Source organism: Haliotis asinina, chromosome 15, assembly GCF_037392515.1.
Source record: "Haliotis asinina isolate JCU_RB_2024 chromosome 15, JCU_Hal_asi_v2, whole genome shotgun sequence".
Taxonomy (NCBI): domain Eukaryota; kingdom Metazoa; phylum Mollusca; class Gastropoda; order Lepetellida; family Haliotidae; genus Haliotis; species Haliotis asinina.
In genome coordinates, this window is record NC_090294.1 from 6,412,715 (window position 1) to 6,434,288 (window position 21,574).

At 39.8% G+C, this 21,574-nt stretch overlaps 1 protein-coding gene and 1 long non-coding RNA gene across 2 annotated transcripts; both read right to left on the bottom strand.

Annotated features, from left to right (window-relative positions):
* Window positions 1–1,772: 1,772 nt before the first annotated feature.
* On the bottom strand, window positions 1,773–13,739 carry LOC137266226 (solute carrier family 23 member 2-like). The gene is made up of 10 exons (XM_067801724.1): window positions 13,689–13,739; window positions 13,326–13,507; window positions 12,212–12,332; window positions 10,997–11,153; window positions 10,234–10,487; window positions 9,592–9,865; window positions 9,096–9,191; window positions 8,602–8,651; window positions 7,355–7,384; window positions 1,773–1,838 (listed from the first exon to the last, which is right to left on the bottom strand). The coding sequence occupies exons 1-10, from the start codon at window positions 13,737–13,739 to the stop codon at window positions 1,773–1,775; spliced, it is 1,281 nt and encodes a 426-aa protein (XP_067657825.1).
* Window positions 13,740–13,945: 206 nt separating this feature from the next.
* LOC137266301 (uncharacterized) lies at window positions 13,946–15,574 on the bottom strand. Its single transcript, XR_010954970.1, has 3 exons — window positions 15,517–15,574; window positions 15,092–15,180; window positions 13,946–14,022 (listed from the first exon to the last, which is right to left on the bottom strand). It is a non-coding gene; the product is annotated as an uncharacterized lncRNA (long non-coding RNA).
* Window positions 15,575–21,574: the final 6,000 nt, after the last annotated feature.

Genomic DNA, 21,574 nt, shown 5'->3' on the forward strand with positions numbered 1-21,574 from the left:
TTAATGTTGTGCATTTATTCTCGAATGAACCTGGCGATGTGGGGCTTGCGTTGTCGTGCTGCAAAATGACTCATTAGCTGTTGTTGAATAAACGGATCCATAAAAGGCCACCACATCTCATCCTTGTATTGCTAGGTACTCAGATTTCTTCAGATGATAAACAGTATTACTATTCTCCCACCAGAAACATACCCCCACCCCCCATCCCCAACACACACACACACACACACACACACACACACACACACACACACACACACACACACACACACACACTCACACACACACTCACACACTCACACTCACACTCACACTCACACTCACACTCACACTTAAAATTGAATGAGTACACATTGGTAAATGTTTCCAACACGATGTCTAGTTATCATACAGAGACATGCTCAAGCAGAGGTGAAGACGTAAAACGATATCATCCGACATCTTAGTTTCATACAAAACCGTGAATGTGTCCATACATGCAATGTAAGTCTTTATCCAAACATGGGTTACACCCATAAAATAACGGCAATCAAACAAACGATGCTTTCGTCAAATTCGGGTGATTAGAAATATTTTCATATTTCATATGAAACAAAGGTGTATACCTTGTCATTATCTCGGCATATATTTTGATGAAAACAAAAAAGTGATATGTGAAGGCTAAATATGATAGAGTAGTCAAATGTCATGTCAGCAGTATAATGTCAGAATCTGTCACAAATGAGAAAACCAAGAGAATAACTTGATGTTGTTATAAGAGTGATAAGTGATAACTTAAGCTAACGCATTTGACGTGTATACTGGTGTCTAGAAAACAGACCCCCAGAATGATGAGACTGTGGTGCATTTCTGGCAACCGGACGGGATGTGATATTTTACAGTCAGGAATGATTTACAACAAATGTCATATTTGGGATTTCACTTTCTTAGTAAAGTACAAATTCTAGTACTTTTTTCGGTTGAGTCCCATTCGGGATTCGAACCCGCACCCTCAGAGTCAGGCACCTAATCGCCAGCACAGGTGCCTGACTCTGAGGGTGCGGGTTCGAATCCCGAATGGGACTCAACCGAAAAAAGTACTAGAATTTGTACTTTACTAAGAAAGTGAAATCCCAAATATGACATTTGTTGCATTTGACCACTTTCTAAATGGCATCGTGTAATCAGGAATGATTTAGCTTTGATTTCAATCCGGTAGTTATCCACTGCTGTGCGTGGCTTTTAATGTGCAGCATATCATGTCAGTACTTGCAACTTATTGATAACTGAATGGTTTATTTTGATTTATCTCTGGTTTTGATGGACCGACTTTCTCCAAAATCATAGATTTGGAATGCTCAGATCTAGTTGTGGACAATAATGCTATACATGCTCATTGCAAAAATATTTGGGTAAGGACAAAGGTCAATTTTTAAAAAAGTACACGTTTGCTTGGCACTGTATGAATGAAAACCCATTGCAAGGACGCACAAGTTTGAACTTGTATTTACATAACCAAAATTTTACATAATAACAGTAGCAGCTCCGTGCTTTACATAGTATCAGCCATACCAAATATGTCGAAAATACTGTTAGACTATCATTAGAATCACACAACTTAACAGAAAGCTCGTAAATGTATAATTCTATTATTACAGATGACTTTCCTGCTCATCAAGGAATGATGAATCAGCCATGGCATCGAAATAAAAGAAATATTTCCTTCATATCACGTGGTACTTAATAATTTTGTTTACACCAACAACATCACACATAAGGACTGACCTAAAAGGTCATCTGATCTTAATCCCACCGAACATGCTAAGGTCATTATTGGAAGTCGTGAACTTGAACAGGCGCTACAGAGAAAATGGCAGAACATTGCATAACAGCAACTTTAAGAGCGCATCTGGTCAATACAAAGACGAGTAGAAGCTTGTATCCGTGCTCGTGATGGTCAGACGCATCAATGAACACTGCAGCTGCTTCACAATTCAAAACTTTTATTGTTAACATTTTGCTCCATCGATACACCACATTTTGCACTACTGTACTTGCTTTCATTTTGTTAATATGTGTACATGTGTTTCGCCTTCCTATTACATCACTCCATGATTTCCAATTTCAATAAATGTAATTAGACTAAAAAATAGTGTTGGTCAACGTTTTGTGAGGGGTATATAACGTATCTCACTGTGTGAGATCTCTTCATGGGTCACTCCATATCGCCAGAGCCTTCCATGACGCCTATTCGCTGCTTTCGTAATATGTAAGGCATCCGTCTCGTCTATCTACACCTTGTCCTTTTGTACCGACATCTTTGCGTTCTGTCGATAATCTATCATTTAGTATATAAATATTTCAACGGCCCATCTCACACCAATATATGCCTGAACACTTTAAACGCAATACATACAATGTCCTTCGTGTAATGTTTGAGTAATATATGTGGTGTTAGTCTTCGCCTCTTAAAGAGCCTGAACAAGCTATTGTTTGTCTACTGGCTTCACAGACCCTACCCTAATGTGTGGATCTAAATGCAGGCAGCAGACTGATGTGTCTCTGAAAGTAATTCGTGGCAATAGGATCTGTATGCAGATGGGTGATGTATTGCTAAATTAAGATAGGTCTGTTAGGTTAACGTCAGGGCAGCAGAATGTATGTAGTTGATGTAGACTTCATTATTAAGATTCATATTCACAACAAACTCTGTCTTCATATAACTAGAGATGGCACCCAAAGCATATGTGTCAGAACTTTTATCATAGTGAATCCCACAATGCCCCTATATAGGGGATAATATAAGTACACATGAACACTAAACAAGTACCATCTGAATTACCCACCGACTAGTGACGAAGCCCGTGACCACCTGTAAAGTGAAGGGTCGTCCAAGGCATGTACAACCTTAATGAATCCTAAATCAATTAGGTGAGGTGGAAGACAGAAACTGTACAGATATCGTACCGCAGGCACCTGACACTGTGATAACAAACAAACGACAAAACGAGAGGTCCACATACGCCATCGACCCGGATGATCCATCTACCCAGACAAAAATGTGAACCATGACACTCCACGTCACCAAACAGAACGACAGAAGACATCCAGTGCCATTGTGAATTTTGACAAGGAATGAGAGGTGCTTCACCTCGAATCAGGGATAAAACGACTCATCTAACGTTAAAGGTGACAGGTCTTTTGATATCATCTGTGATGCAATTACTAACAGCGCTAAAAACGAGATCTGCATATCTCTCTTATAAGACTATAAAGACACTGGGAGGGTTCGACACTTAACGTTGGAACATAGATGACAGGGTAGCTGACAAAGCTGTACAAGATGACAATGTCTGACCTCCAAATGTGAAATGTAGAGAGTGGGGTCCTTGTCCCCGTAGAGCGAATAACAGTGCAAAATATTAATTCATAATGACATGTTTTGTTTATCTCATATATATCAACATGCCGAGTGAAGGAACATGGAATGTATCTGCTGTATTGAAACTGGCATGTGACTCTGAAGTTCTGACAGCTTAATGATTAATCACTGCCTTAATGATTAAACGCAAGGCTGGTTCCACTGTCTCGGCGAGAGGTTCGACATTGCAGTGTATGTAAAAGCTAATCAGAGAGAATACAGAAGAGAAGGCAGTGCCACATTTTCCGATATTATTTTGGTAAAGTTAGCCTTTTGAATCTCCAACAGAAATCAAATCCGCCATGCTTGTGGACACGCACATGGAGACATTCGAAATCCATTACACAAACATATAGACAAAATCTATTGGCTGCTGGTTGCTGTCCAGATCCGATCACGTCGGACTTTTACTGGGGTGCCAGTGGGAGTGACCACTTGCAATCATATGCACATCATTCTATAGGAACTTTTCGTGAAAGTATAACCTTAACATCTCTTCAGTTTCTTAACCTTTTTGAATTCGGTGTGCAGATGGCAGGGCTTTATCTAGTGGGTAGTAACAACACAATCGTTTGGTTTACTAGACATTGGCTCACTGCTGGATTTGCAAGCTCGTGCTGATGCTGCTGTGTGCTGTTGCTTTACATATCTGCCGGAGAATGGCAACAGTTATGTTGGCACTCGTTATATACACGTGTGTCTTTCTAGAGGTATCGGTTTCCACCATCAGGCATAATTCATACATGCCCTTTTAGAACGTTCATGTTGATTTAAAAAAATATTCTAAAAGCATACCTCGTAATAGAAAAAAGACTGGTTAAAACCTATCTGAAAATGATGCACAACAGTATATGTGCGGATATGGTCAGTTGCTATTGTTAAAGCATATGTTACATTTATTAGTGTGATGCTGTCAGTTATGAATATTGGATATGTTTAAAGTTGCGAGAGTACATCTAACGTACTCCGCTCTGTGAAGAGAGTCTGACTTTGCATGCAGATGGTTCCTAAACCTGATGAATAACGAGTGCTCATCTGACTTAAGGTCACCTGACTTGGAAACCTGAAACCTGTGTGGAAAGCTGAGCTGGGTTGTTTATCGGACAATCGAATTTTCCTTCCCTGTCCATCACATTGCAGCTCTGCTGGTAAGTCGTTCATTTTAACTTCATATAGGTATTATGTACCACACAGTTTTGTCCTGGCACATGCCAGTTACCTAAATAAGATTATCGCTATCAATAAAACCGTAATGAGATGAGTGATGTACTGTGTATATTTACTGCAAACATTTATGAGTGTTGTTGCACTGTCCGTAATTACAACAAACCTATATGAGACGTGTGTTGTACTATCCATAATTACAACAAACCAATATGAGACGTGTGATAGTAATACACTGTCCATACTTGCAATAAAACCCGAAGGAGGCGTATGCTGTAGTTACAGGGCACACTATAGGCAATATCAACACATTTTCAACTGAAGATAATTTGAAAAATGCTTTGTTATCGGAATTGAAATCCTGTCCGTCCGTCTTTCTGTCCGTGCTTTTGTGCACATTAGTGTTTTCAAGGCCAGAACTTCAAGACTGTTCAACATTTCTTCGTCGAACGTGGCACATAGATAAGTCATATGGGGTACTGGTACCTTTTGTTATTACTTTTGTGTTTCTGAATACAATATTTTTACATTTGCATGGCAGCAATTTTGACTTTGAAATTGGTGGTAGTGCGCTTTTCCTAAACAGAAGTTTAACACCCACTCTCCTTCTACTCTGCAATATAGTCACTAACTTAGTTGATCCATATCATTCTATCCCGACTATGTAGATCAATGCTCATGCTGTTGATCGCTGTAATACCTGGTCCAGATTTTGTTATTTACAGGCTGCCATATAGCTGGAATAGAATTAAAGAAAATTAAACTCACTCACTCTCTCACTGATATATATGTTACAGTCAGATTGTGAAATCAGTCATTTTGTGAAACGGTTTGGAGGATTAGCCATTTCCCGTCATTTTGTGTAACAACAATCAGTGACATAATGCTTCAGTGATTTCATGAACTTCACTGAATAATTTAATCTACAAACGTGGATCACAATTTCAACTTCAGTTATTGTCACTAATAGTTACAACTATTGTGGCAGTGACTGTTAGACATCAGCTTGGCTTTGAAGCATTCACACCTGTTTCCTTGCCACTTGCTGTGTCCCAGAGCAGCCTTACCTCACATACCCCTGTCCACCACATAAAGATGAAATGAAATTTCATGAAATGTCTCAAGTATATTGATGGTTGACACACAACATGACGCAAAATGGCTGACGCTCTTAGTCGTTTGACGTCCAGACGTCTAAACGTCTAAACGTCTAAACGTTGTAGTCATTTCCTGACATAACTGATTTCACAATCTTACTGTAACATATACACAGTAAAACAGTTGACATGGTCATAACTAGTACATATATTCATGAAGAGTATTTTGTCATTCCGGGGGAAATTGATGACTTTGTATATTGTCTTCTTTTTGAATCTACTCTGCCGCAAGCAGTAATTTACATATTAGCTTTATGTTTCAGCAAGACCAAAATGAATGTTTCTTAACACGCCTATATATCCATACTGTATGTAAACATAATGTTTGGACAAGCTTCTTATCAGTGGTATAGATACTGCAAGTACGGACGTGAAAGGACTGGCTTTAAACACGGCCACTGTGTGGCAAGAATAAAGCACTCAATGTCATGGTACCTCAAAATCACTATACTTGTCAGACAGACGGAGAAATAGGCCACCTCAGTTTTCCACACGGGGTATATGTTCCACATCATCGCCCCCAGTTTTCCACATGGGGTGTAGCTTTCCACACCCTCCAAGTTCCACACCACCCGCCCCAGTTTTCCACACTGGGTATAGGTTTCTACACAATCCACCCCAGTTTTCCACACGGAGTATAGGTTACCACACCATCCGTCCCAGTTTCCCACACCACTCATCCCAGTTTTCCACTCGGGGTACAAGTACCATACCATCCGCTCCAGTTTTCCACACAGGGTATAGGCTTCCACAAGACGTCACATCAGTGCCCGTCTTACCATTTACCCACCCCTAGCCAGTTCTACACAGTGGCGTTGGTAACAGGGTTACTCGGGTAAACCCATGCACTGTAACCCTAACCCTAAGGTATCATCATTAAGATTTCTACGCCTTGTAACGGGTGCGCCCTATCTGTACAAAACAGCTGATCCCCCCCCCCTCCCCCCACCACCACATTTCTTGTTGTATTTGTTGTAATCAATGCTGTATTTAATGTTGCGTGTTAATTTTTTCTGGTGTTGTCCTGAGATACTGTTTGCAACATATTCCGCCGTGCTCTGCACATTGAGGTTGACGACCCAACTCTTACCCAGATTTAAACGAGTCGCCCTGAGATTTACACTGATAAACTGCAGCTAGTCCGTAACTGTATCTAGTCCGTGCTGAATGTGGTATATGCTGCCTTAACCCGGTTGACTCAGGCCGAATGAATAATCGAACGCACCGAGTAATACATCTTGTAGTCAGGATGTAAGGGACCGTTCAGTTGTTCTGGCTAGAGGGCGTGTTGGGGAGAGGGTCTGTAGGGTGTGATGGCGAGTTTTATGATGGCACACCTACAATGTGAATGACCGCCAACACACTGTATATCCCAATTAATGTATTTCTTGTTCGTTAAGAAATATATTCTTGTCATATATATATATATATATACAAGAATAGCAAGCGAGCCGTATATAGACAGACAGACAGACAGATAGATAGACAGACAGACAGACAGACAAACAGATAGACAGCCAAATAGACAGACAGACAGACAAACAGATAGATAGATAAACCCGAATTGTCACAGGTAGTGTGTTAAGGTAATCATAACGTTTTGGAATCTCCGTATGACACATCTCTCGCTTACCTGGTCGTGAAAGTTGAGGCAGTGCACTTTCTACAAAGAACATACACACAACATATCTTCGTTCAATGAAATACTTGCAAGATAGAACGGAGAGAAATGTTCTTTTTGTTCACCATACACACATAGAGTTCTTTTCCCCAACATGATTTACATTACATGACTAGATATTTAACCAGTTACATTTATTGATCTGTATATCCTTCATACATAGTTTAGTAGACTGACTTTGCAATACGATTGTACATATCAGTACTGGAGATAATTAGATATAACATATAGGTGACAGGATGAAAATGTGCAAACCTTATATGAACAACTGATCACTTGCATTTGCCGTGAAGCCAGCTGCACGAAATACTATATTGTTCAAATATGTTCTACAATTACCTAGGTTCACTGGTAAATATTCATTACTGCAATGACAGCACACAGATGCATACCGGAGCAGTCTATTTACAATATAGGCAATGTATTGTTAAATAGCATTGGTGATTGGGATTAGGTCAGTGATATTAATAATCATCTTGCAGTGATAAAGAGTTCGAATATCCGAAAGATGCTTAGGCCATATATCCGGGTGTACAATACTAGTCTACTGGTCTTGCTAATGTTTATAATGTGCATGTACTTGTCCCATTTAACCATCTTCTGACTGATTTTATGCCAAAAGGGGATTAGGCAAACTGTTCTGGGTATTTTAAGGCGATTCTGGAAATATAGTAAGAAGCACACCTGTGCCCTAAACTACATCTGACAAGGAAAGCGTTGACATTTGTTTTTGAGAGAAATGCCTATTTCAAGCAGAACAACACAATATACACTTGCTCTTAATAGATACACTTGTCCTGTCCTGGTGTAAACTGACATACAGGTACTAATGAACAATGGATTACTGCAGCTGTGCATGATGTTATCGAGAAATGCCTCTTTCAAGCAGAACAACACAATATACACTTGCTCTTAATAGATACAATGATTACAGTTGTCCTGTCCTGGTGTAAATGACATACAGGTACTAATAACACGTTCCAGTGGATTATTGCAGCTGTGCATGAAGTTATCGTCGAGGTCTGGAGCAGCTATTTTCCACATTGAGTTTGATGCCTTCTTCCATATCGACAACGGCATCCTTCTCTGTAGGCTGGGGACACTGGGAACCAGCTGCAACTGAGACCCTCTGGAAGGTACTTTGTAATGAATTTCAGGTCGTACGCAGAGGTGTCAACACATGAAACAGACATGTTTACCTCGACTTCTTCCTTTCTCAGTTTCAGCATTCCCCTCTCTTCTGCAGTTCCTGGATGTTAGAACATGCATAGTTCCATCAATACTGCACTTCCCCTTTTCTACAGTTCCAAAGACACTACTTACTTAGAGGAATACGTATTTCATTATATTAGCACTCCATTTTCATCTCTTATTTCTGGTTAAGAGGTACATGTGAACGCTCATCCAAGGCTAGTTACTCCATTGTCTCAAGTGTGTAAAGCAATAACGATATAAAACCAAAATAAAGGGATCAACCTAAGGAAAGGAAATCCGCACAAGTCGTACACTAATTCATTAACTTTGAAACATGTTGGCATGCTTAATTTCTGAAAAATAGACATATACTTAATTTTACACATTATGCAGAGTATATCTACCTCTTGCTATCACATCATTTAATTAGCACACAGTGGAGCGAAACACTGAAATATACAGAAGGAAGGTTGTAGTATCTACTGGAATTCCAGTTTACCTGGAGCAATGTTGTCGAGGACGCACGCAACTATTCCGCCCACCAACATAGGAGTTCCAAGAAGGACATTCAAGATGTGGGTCAGTTCAGCATTACCTGAACATCAGATGGCACTTTCACCCAATTTTTGTAACAGATATAGATGTTCATACGATCGGATCCTAACTCACAACACACTGCTTGGATTTCCCTAGCCATATGTCTTTAGTTTGCTATATTTCTACAAACAATGATACGGTTTGCCTTTCTCGTTGTAACCTAGAGTCTCTGTTGATAACGCCTATTAAAAGTACCTGCTAACATGACAAACTACTCAAATAAACAGTGTCATTTTAGTACAAACAAATGCCCGGCTTTAATGAATCCCTAGACTTACTTTCAATTAGCAATAGTATGTTTTTAAAAAAAATCTTTCGAAGATATTGCATACCCCTCATTTCACGAGTCTATGTTTGACGGGATGATTTTAGATAAACAGCTTTTCGGTGATACGGACCTATGTCAATAGCTTTGGGGTTGTGTTTCACCCACTGTGGTAGCATCATCCCCAGCATCAACGCCAGACCAAGCACCATGAGGTTCCTTAATGAAGACAAATCCACAAACTGCAGAGTTGACAAACCGACAGCGACCACCATTCCGAAAGTCACAAGGGCCACTCCGCCAATCACTGGAGTAGGAATGAGGCTGACCACAGCACCGAATTTACCCAGCATGCCACACACAGTCAGCATGACACCTGCTGTGATGACGACAGACCTGCTTGCAACCTGGAAGAAGGAGAATACCCCACGTCAAAAGCTCTTCAGTTGTGCAACAGAACAGTCTTGTTGGCTAGAACAGTCAGCTTTCTGGTGGTTTGACAGACATGATAACTTAAGCCCTTCAGCAACATACACCTCTGGAAGTCAGACTGACTTTGTTGATGCATGTTTCGACTGATGCTCGTGATTTCAACACAGACCGCCATGCAGCTAGAGTGCGAGAAATGAAGGTCTCAGCAGCATTGTTCCAATGGTTTTCGATTTCCCACCAGAAAAGCTCAAGGTTTATAATGGCTGGTGAGAATGCATATTGTTCAGAAGTACATGTATATATCAATAATTTATAAAACATTGAAGCATTTAGCTTCGCAGACCTTGGTTACAACTATAGCCCCAATGTTTTCGCTGTAAGATGTTATCCCATGCACAGCACCGACACTCCCGCCTATCAAGCATCCAAGACCCTCCATCATAATCCCCCTATTTACAGCATGTGCGGGGGGAGGAGGGACGGCGCAGGCACGTGCAGCAGCAAAGTAGTCTCCGACAGACTCTATAATTGAGGCCATGACAGCTGCCAGCATCCCCACATACCCGGCAGCACTGATAGTAGGCCAGCCCAGGTGCCCTGCAACATGATGAAGTGAAGGTGTGTCGTTATCTCATGTGGCCTGATAATGAGTGATTCCCAGCACAAACAGCAACCCAAGAGCAGTGTACACGACATTTTGTTTTACAGCATTATGAATGAAATACCTCTGACATTTCCACAGAGGAACAATGTAGTACCTAGTCTCGACTTTGTTCTGCAAACCAAAATGTAAAGAGATATTTTGAGGAGACAAACAAACGTCAAAAGGTCTTTAATTCTTCTAAATGTTACCTGTACATTTTATCCCGTTTAGGTGGAATCTCTTACACCAATTCTTTAAATTACCATGGCGCTGAAAACCATTCCTTCTTACTGTATAGTGTATTACATGAGGTAGTACAGGTTATCATCTTTAAATGATCGTGAAATGGAAGAACAGAGAAATGCTCTTGTCTTGTACCAGACATGTCGATGACTCTGCTTTGTTATATACTTTACGATGAAACTGATAGTGAATGTATCTGCCATTAGTTGTAAACCTGTACCTGGATATGGGAAATAAAACCACGGGGCATCCCTCACGACGTGGAGTCTTGAATCTGTCCTGGCCTGGAAACCAGGGTCTGTGCTGTTGCTAGGAAACACGCCTACATTTGTCAGCACGCAACAAATAGTCCACATGACGACGATGGAAAGCAGAACCTTAAAGGAGGTTCAATTACAATAATATCGTAATGCATTTCCATTTTTGTATGAAGGTATCAGATCAAAACTGCGGGTGCCCGTGTCATCACAGTGACACTGACAATACCTACTGACTATGAATTGTATGAGTAAAATCGACTATTGTCCTGTTTCGTTTTGTTTTTGTTTTTGTTTTTGTTTTTCAGGTACGCCATGGGCATGTGATTTTGAATTGCTATTGAGTGGCGATATACCAGGCTTTCGCAAAAGGGTATACTGCTCACCCTGTGGCCCCCGAACAAACATATGCAAAGACAAGTTTCTTCTTCATCTGCATCAATATGGTAATACATGTTTCAAATATATTTTAAGATTGACATTAGATATATTTTGTGTCGCTGGTACGTCAATTTAGAAATATCATTCGCATGCCTAAATTTTTAAGAAGCTTTATTTTGGGGTTGAATGTTGTAACCTGAATCAAACAGGTATTTAGCAAAGAGTTGCATGATGTCTTTTGACATTTTAGCAGGACGAGCAAGTGAGATTGTAACGAAGACATTGTGTACTGTCAACACCAACGGTTAGAGCATCAGCTGATATTTTGTTCGACAATGAAAATGTTCAAATCATCCATTTGTCAGATACTATAGTATAGAGAATTTTGTCATTATAAATCTTCATGTCTAAATGTGAAAAAGAAGAAGCTGTCTCATTCGCCTCCTCTACTTCGGGTTCAGGTGTGTACAAAGAGTGGGTTATTTGGCAGTTATTCGATCGTCATGTACATACGCGAATATATTAGCCATAACACCTCGCTTGCTAGTGGGAATGTACACTTATTGTATAAATGCCTGACCAACATTTTTCGTAATTTTTATCGACGAAGTTGCCCAACGTTTCAGATACTGGTTACTCAATAACCTGCAGATTGTATTTGTCCTGAAACCCTGAATACGCTCGAGGTTTGGAAACCAAATCCACACAGATCAATGGATGATACCTTTAACTCACGTTTATCACATGGCATAGTAGTGTAAAAGCTCTAAAGTCAAATTATGAAACTGTTCACTCACAGGAGCCATCTGGACGAAAGGAAACCGTTTCATGTGGCACCGTTTAGTTCTCGAATAAACTGGAGTAGGAACTTGGAATGTCCCCAGGAACAAGGCGAAAAATATCACAAGGACCATTGTGCTGCCAGTGAAAATAAGAAGTTATGGCAGGATGATACAAATTCCAAATAATTATTCTTTTATGTAAAGCTATGGAAAAACCAATATTCTATAACTACTGAACATTGTGGGGTGCTTTTTTTTCAATTCACGGTGTATTATCTTGAAAGTGGCCTATTGAAAAGTGGTGTATGAACTGATCTCTTACACAGATGGACAAACGATGGAAACATATACATTTCCTTTCAGATAAAATGTCAGGCAAGGATTCTCTTTGTAGTTCAGTGACGTCTCCACATGACCGACAAGAAACAGTGGCTGTCTTCTATCGGACATAAATGTTGTTTTCCGTCACGAGATCATGTAATATTTATTTCATAATGTATGCGCATGCTTTCACGAAACGAATATATTAATTGATGTTATTACTGCACACATATTCACGGAAAAACTGTGCGATACGTATAAACTATTCTTTCTTAAGTTAGATATTCCATCTACATATATTAGTGGAAACATCTCGTCGATAGTCATCGAAACGATCGCAACGCTTTCGAGACGTTATCTACAGAAGCTCAACACTCATGACATGCCACTAGCATCAAGCCATCAAGACCATGATGCTCAGTTGATGGCCACGAAATGACCGCACTAACAGATCAGACCATACTTGGGCTGAAACCCCAAGAAACAGCTTCTTGAGAAAGAGGGTGCACACTTTTGACGGGGTGCACACTTCATTTTCACGAATGTTTCTGTAGTCATTTAATACACTTTCAGGACAAAAGAGGGGTTGCGATTTTCTATCCCTTGTGGACAGATATTTACATTGTCTAGGTTTATTGATAGTAATGTACAACTCACTCATATGGCTGAAATACGGTCGTTAACATTGTTGTTAAAGACATTCATAGCAATGTTCTAGATTTATGATGGCGGTCTGTAAATGTTCCTGTAATAAGGTGCCATGTTATGAATTGGTTCTTAAACTAAACAAAATGTAAAATGGTTTTACCCAGTGCTGATGCCCCACTGGTCTTGACACATGGTGGTCACAAGCGGGACGAGAGACAGGCCAACCAATGCAATGGACGGCGCTATGGTTAGTGGTCCTATGAATCTCAACAGTAACCCCAAGACACCTGTTGCTCCCAACACAATCTGTGTCAGGGATGCCAGCATGGAGTTGCCCTGAATCTATTAGAAAGTCGGATTAAGAAATCACTTATGTTGTTACATACTCAATCATACTGTAAACGTTAACCAATATATTTATGTCTGAAATTTTTTAAAAAATGATGTGCTTTATATGTGTTTGTCTTTTAAGCACTATCCGTTTGAACAATATGTAGCTGTTTCATATAATTATAATACAGACAGTTTCGCATCCTAGATTGTCGAGTAAAGTGTTGCTCTTGCATTGAAACATTAACAGTTGACCAGTTGCACTACATGCTAAACAACACTGTGTTTGTGCTATGGAATGCGATTCGGCGCATTACAGAATTTTCAGCTGCAACAGACGCAGAATCTGTGTTCACTTATTATAAAATGAACACTGTTGCAAAGATCAAATAATTATCTCATGAATAGTGAGACAGGAACTAAGTGAGGTATCACTGTGTTGTGTGAATTCTCATAACATCTTACCTCTCGCACCAAGACTACCCAATGCATATCTTTTGTCCCGTTACCTTGATGTGGTGATGTTCCTGCACAACAATACATCCGATGATGAGAGTCACACAAGTGCAAAAGAGAGGATTCAGACACATTGCAATATGCCAGACATGTGACGGGTACTTTCCAATACGAGACGTTCGTGGGGGATATACAATAATGTGTGAAGCTAATGGACGCTACCTAGTAATGTGGTGTGCTTGTAGATAGTATCAGAGAAATGGCACAGACCAGTATATATCAACACTGTAGACATGTTACAGTTGGCAATATAAGACGGGTATATATAATAATGTGTGAAACACATGTGGAGATGTGACACAAGTTTCATAAATTGTTCATATCGAAACCTCTCGTTGTTATGAATGAAATAGAAGTGCAAGTCAGGCATTTCATGCACTGGCTGAGGAAGGTAACAGTCATCCACATTCAAACCATTTAAGCGATGTCTGAATGAGCATTCGCTTAAAATACGATACGTTAGATTACCCTCCGAAGGTCACTGACATGTTCCAAGCCAGTATTTAATGCGCTCCATGACAACAACATAAGCACAGGTTTGGATATAGTTATTTATCAGACATATCACCACCTAAACAAAAAGAATGACCATGAATCCACCCATACCTCCTTGTCCATTTGGCTTCCACGCCCCTTGTAATCACAACCCCTGTATGTATAGATCGACCTGCTCTCTTCAGGTTAATACGTACCATCTCAGTGAACATCAAACCTATCTACTGAAAAATATGGACAAGACCTTCGTCTTCTGGAGCTTATATCCTAGTGGCATAACACAGAAACAGATGTTTGCCCAGGACGAGCTTATTCGTTGATTGGACACCTCTTTCTTATTTCTGGCTTTGTAGTATGCTTAGAAGACACTATTAACCAGGTCTGTTGATAGACATGTTCCACTTTACGCTTCTTTCCTCGGAATGCTTCATTTCTACTCTTGAACACTTTGTATTTCTGTAATCATCTGGCGTTCTATAATATCTTTTGCGAGGGCTATATCACCGTACGTCTGATATGAAATAATGCTACGACATCCAAAGACCAACATTGGTGACCTACATCCAACAAGTAGTGAAACTTTACCTTCAACAGGACACTTCCATCTGTCTGTCGCCATCATTGAGACAATTGCTGCCAGAAAATTTGCAGACGCACCTTGGACTATTGGTAATCTGGAACGTTGAACATGTCCTTCCTTGGTCAAACGAGCACATGCACATGAGACAGGTGTGAATTTAAAAAACACGGACGTATTTTTCGATCAAAAAGGAAATTCATTTAAATGATTGAACGACTTTTCCTTTTAAATATGGCTGCAGTTGACACGTTGTATTGAGCAAACATTACATTGCGTTTCTATTACTCAAATTTCGTGGTCTGCTAAAACCCATGACGTCCTTAAGTCGAAAGATAATTCTTATAACTCTGTATGTGTTAGACATCTTTTCAAAAACAGCGCAAATATTCATTGTAACTGCATATATATATATATTTGAAATGGGCGGTACCTGACACCGAAGATGTTCTGGAGAATTGTCCCTATTCCGCACACAAACAGCGATATGCTGAGAAATCGAGCTTTTACCTCTGGAAGTTCATCTGCACAAATGACTGTACAAGTAAGTAGAGGGATTGCTATCACTCCACCAATGCACGTCATCAGTTGCTGAAAAAGGAGGGCCTTTCTGCTACAGATTTCTAGACAGATTATGATAATTGTCCCCACTGAACTACAAGAGTCATGAATATTTAGCGCCAATAATAGTTTTCAAAGGCTTTACAGCCCGTTACCTTGGTAAAGAGGATAATGCTTCTCAGGAAGGCAAGATGAACGAGGCAAGATTATTAGCTTGTAACCTGAATAGCTATGCCATACTGAAATGTCCATTATACATGCGTGAGTATGCATGACGTTAGGAGTCAGGATACATGAACTTTTACTTAATGTCTTGAAAGCATTGTGACACATGTATATAGTACTTCATACAGTATCTTCAGTTTAGGAACGGTTATAGAGAAGTACGCATAACGCTGCTTGAGGAAGTCCTGTACATGCGCGTATTCTTATGATTCCAAGGGGTTCAGTTGACCAACTCTTGACTTAACTGTCTTTTCCCTAATTTCAGCGGGATGCAATGACATTCTTTGCCTTTCATTTGGAAATATTGGTAAGGTACGTATCTGTAATAACAGAATGAAGTATTTACGTATCATGTCGTCCGCCGTAGATGCATGCACCTCCGACTGCTACTAACATGCGACTCAAGGGGCGAAACCAAAGTATAGTAGCATTAGTAAGAATTTTTTTTCGGATCTGGTTTTTGTGCAAACATTCAAATATACTTTGAAACTAATGCTAAACCTGCTTCTATCACCTGCATATGAGCCATCATTATATACTTCCGTCAGGGTTAGATTGTGTTTCAACCGTAATATGTTTCTTTAACTGTAGTTTCTCTTTGTCGATGGTAGTGTTGGGTGTTGTTTTTGAATGGGGTGATGCAATTATGTCATCAGTTACTTCTATAATTTTCTTTATAGTTGTCGTTGTAGAGATCCACTCACGACGGATAATCGATTAATCGCTAAAGATTTGTTGATGAGTGAAATTTCTAAATTTCCCATCTCTATCATTCAATCTGTAAATAGTTGTAACGTTTACTCGATGCCGACATAAGTACAATTATAAATACAATGTATTAATCGCCAAGCAGAACACCAAGCAGCTTAACTGTATTTTATTCCCTTACAAATAGGTTTTGCTGATGTTATGATTATACCCAGAGGACTTCAGGGCCCTAGTACTCTGATCAATACTGGTATACTGGCATAGATTGGACATCTCTTCGGGGAAATGTTATGAGTGCAATAGCTCATATCTATAATGGGATGATTAGAGTGGTGTGGATGTACTTACCTGAATGCCAAACAACGGCAACAGGAATGGGCTCGGTACCTCATCAACGCCATATATAACATTTCCTATAGCACCTGGTTCTTGGTTACAATTGTCTTCATCCTCTGGTGCCAGAAAATCTTTGGCTTCATTTACCTCGTCAACATACTGGTTGTGTTCACATGACATTGTTCTCTGTGAAGAGCAAAGGTAGTTATCAGAATTTACAGTAAAACTATCGGTACTCAGGGTGGATAATTTCAAACGCCTAATTCCAATTTAGTTGCGAAGTGCGTAGACGTAAGCATAGGAAGGAATGGATAAGATATATGAATGAAAGACTTCCTTACTATATTGGTTTCATTGTAAACTGACGGGCAAAAGAAACTATACCAAGATATTTTTCTATGTAATGAAACCATAGTTGGGTTCAAATCCTCGGTTTTCATTTAAAAACATTGCTCGAACGCAACAGTACGATATGTCCCTCGACAAAAGCGTGCGTTTCGCCAAATATGGACTTTATCGAACCATTTTCATGAACATTGAAATGCACTTGCATCACGACAAAATAGCCCCAAACAGTTTAAAAACCGCTTACATATTCATTGTACCGGTACAAACGATACCATGCCATGACGAACAACAGAGCAGCAAGAGAGGGCTGTTGGTATGCTACAGCTAAGAGCACGTCATGCACACGTTGCTCGATTTTTGCATTGCGACCGTGCAACAATAACCAGGCTGCAAACAAAACTGAGGCAAACAGGCACGACGAGTGAGAGGCCGCGAAGTGGAAGACCGCGAGTAACAACCCCTTCAGAGGATTGGTATCCGAGCACCATTCATCTGCGTAATCGTTTCGTCACTGTGGCGCCATCAGCAGCAACAGCTCTTCAACATGTGGTCAGTAGGAGACCAGTGACCTGACGTCTCCGAGAACATGGCATCCGAGCTTATCGGCCCTTCCGTGGGATGACCTTGATCCCTCGAGATCGACATAACCGTCTCCGGTTGGCAAGGAATTTGCAGCGGTGGCAGAATCAGGAATTTGCAACGAATCCTGGTTACAGATGGGGGCCATACAATATACTGAAATGTTTTGATCATGCAACCTCCTACAACGTTTGCGTTTGCGTTAGCGGACATAAAGCTCGTGACAAACCAAAATTATTTCACTCGGGACATAAACTTCATATGAAAGGGGAAAGAGTTTTGTATCTTATTTATTATCCACGTTCTAAAAAGTGAAAATACCGTTAAAATAAAGCAATATTTTGCTTTCCTGTGTGCAACCATGTACCGCGGATTAATGCATCATATTGGTGATTGGAATGTCAACCGCTTCACTCTAGGAAAACGTACGCTGCGTAGAGGCAATGTAGTTCCTATACGGCGCCGAATCACAAAAAAATAAACAAATTAAGACAGAATCAAGTGGTAATGAAAATTTAATTCTCTTCAGTTGAGGATTTGTTTTCAAAAGCAATAATGTAATTCATCAAAACACTTTTGAAGTGTAAATATTTTGATCTTGACTACGTGACCTAAATATTGCCTGAACGTGAGTCGGCCATCACTGTCGGGCTAGTCGTCATGTTGAGAAGTGTTCCCTAAGAAAAAGATTTTAGGAAGCATTTAATTAGGAACGGCAAACTCAACAGCAAAGATGAATGTGAATAACGGGGAACTGTATGTCTCAAATAGTTGAGCTTAATGTTCTTTATCGGAGGACGAGTTACTGTAAATATTTCGGCGACGCTTTGCGCAGGATGCCAGTGACGCCTTCTCATCTCGGCTTGGAATTCCCACTTGTCGAGATTCGATGTTTATGTTGAAAACTCCACCGAAAATTGGGTCTGAAAACTGAGCCTACAACCTCGAACGAAGACGATTTCAAGCCTATTGTGTTCAGATTCTGGGAAGTGTTTTTGGCCCCTACATAAGAAACCACGGGAGGCATGGCAGTGACAATATGTTTGTGCGGGAGGACGCTAATGGATGCGGCTGACAATCGCAGTGATAGAGATACAAGAGCGCCGCTCGTCTTTTGATGTTGTGGGTTACTGTGCAGTCCTGACAACATACACGCAGAAGGTATTCAATCTCTTGATAACATTCACAACTCTTCCAACCAATTGTCCGTCAATTTTGACGAAATGAATAACTTTTACGGGCGACACCATATTTGTTTACACTCATGAGAGGCCAACTAGACCTATTTGTTTACTTATTTGTGTTTGTTTTTATTGTATTTATTTGATTGTTTTATTTTCCTTTTTATTACAGAAACTTGAGTTATCATAGAATTGAAAATAATGCTAGTAACCACACTAAATGAAATAAATTTTATCTAATTCCATAGAAGTGTTTTCGTTTTACATGCTCTCAGGTGTGAAAACTTGAATGAAAATCATGAATGGAATGAGTGATGAAAGTAGTACCAGTAATGTCAAAGTTCACGTATCAGCCAATCAAATCACTCGAAGGTGTTATGACACGCCTTTACGAAATACCACGTGGGTAATAACTTCTTTTACCCGTCAGTTTAGGTTATATCACCATTCCTAAACACACGACGGGCAGGGTGGTGTTGTTGGGAGGCATGTATGCAGTGAAGGGAAGTCTGGCTGATGGGGGTCAGTTGGTGTCAAGGGTTCTTGGAGTCTGATATTGACGTTTTCCAAGTTGTTAGTGAGGGCTATGATGTTTTCGCTCTGGATACTGTGACTTGTCACGGATATGGATTTAGAGATGACTGACAGAGCTGTTTTGACGGTATTTAATTCGAGTGCAGAGGATCTGCTAATTCACTAATATAGTATACTGTTCCTAGTAGTTGCTGCTGGTAGTGGCAGGTTGAATCTACACTAACGTTAATATAAAAACTGTTTATCCACATATCTTGTCACTGCGTAACGTCATTAGTGGATGCATTGTGAATTATTGCCAGCAGTCGAATGGATGGTCCTTTGTTTGCAGTGGATCTGAAGCTCCTCCTTTAGATTGATTTTGAAGCTGGAAAACTAAATGAAAGTCACTAAAAGGGAACAAGAAGTTATTCATTTAGAGATCCTTACTTAATTTACTGAAGCGTACCTGTTCCTATTTGGGTTGTTGAATATGTTTTTCTGTAGCTCAATATATCTGAGATCTGCACGATCTCAACAGAACTTAAATTTAAAATGTTAATCATATATACGTATGATTGCACGATGCCATTTAGAAAGTGGTCAATTGCAACGTAAGTCATATTTGTCTTACAACACGTTACGCTGTGTAGACTACCAGCTGTCCGACTTTCATTTGTGGAAGTCGCTTTGGCTGAGTTGGCTAGGCGACTGACTTTGTGTGCTGGCGATTAGGTGCCTGACTCTGAGGGTGCGGGTTCCAATCCCGGATGGGACTCAACCGAAAACAGTACTAGAATTTGTACTTTACTAAGAAAGTGAAATCCCAAATATGACATATGTTGCGTATATATGTAGTTACTGAACACGGTACCGGTACCAGATCAGATCGGTATGAGATAAACAATAAACTACACGCTCAAGTTGAACTCATTTCACAAACTACTTTTTTTACGCTGAGAATCCGTGCTGGGTGTTTATTATTATTATTATTTATTATTATTTTTTAATCAGAAATCCACGTGAAGCTTGTTTCCAGCGTCACGGAGTACAAGGGATGTAAAAGGTTGTAACATGTAATATAATGATATTAGTTCAGGGTTTCTACAATGTAACTTGTTGCATGACAAAATTGTTAAGACTTTTGAATCATGTTACAGAATGATACGCACGCACATTCTGAAGCATGATGCAAAAAGTTTGAAAAGAAGAAAATACCAAATATATAGATTTGAAATCACTACTATTTACCCACCTTTACGAAATGCATGAGATGTTCACTTTTATACATTTACTACACACGCCCGCACACACATACGCGCGCGCGCACTGAGTTATTTTCGTAATAAGATTGTATGGACAATTTCCGTATACCATGCTTTTTGCGTAATGTCTAAACTTTGACAGTTTCTGCTGAATTCTTAAGAAACAACTGTTCATATTTCCGTAACTGTTCATGACTTTCATGCATGCTCTGGAACAAAACATGACTCTGCAGACCCGCATGACAAAAATATTTGGTTAATCTAGATTGCTGCAGTTTCATGAATGTAAAAAAGGAGTTTTATCTCAGATATATTTATCGTATGTTTTTAAGAATAATAACTGTTTCTCAGACTCATTATCAGGACAGACACTAGCCTTGCTAGAGTAGCAGTGTTATGGATGTTTAGCAATCGTTTAGCAATCACAGCAAAAATAACATTGATAGTTTCCTGAGAAACCCAATGGATACTGGGTAATGTACGTTTCCGTTAGCTTTCTGTATATGGAAACACACAATTAGAGTTTCCGCATAGTTTTCAAAACTGAAACTAACAGGTCTTGGTTTATGTCATGTTTCTACGACTGAAACTGTCTTGAGGAGTTACCACTTGGTTTCATTTCGTTGAAACATTCCTAGTAAGAATAACTTAGTTTCCGCAGTTGCGGAAACCTTGCGGATACTGGGTAATGTAGGTTTCCGCTAGGTTTCTGTACCCGGAAACTGACAAAAAACATTATTTCAGCGTACATGAACTGACAAGCTTAGCTTGGTGC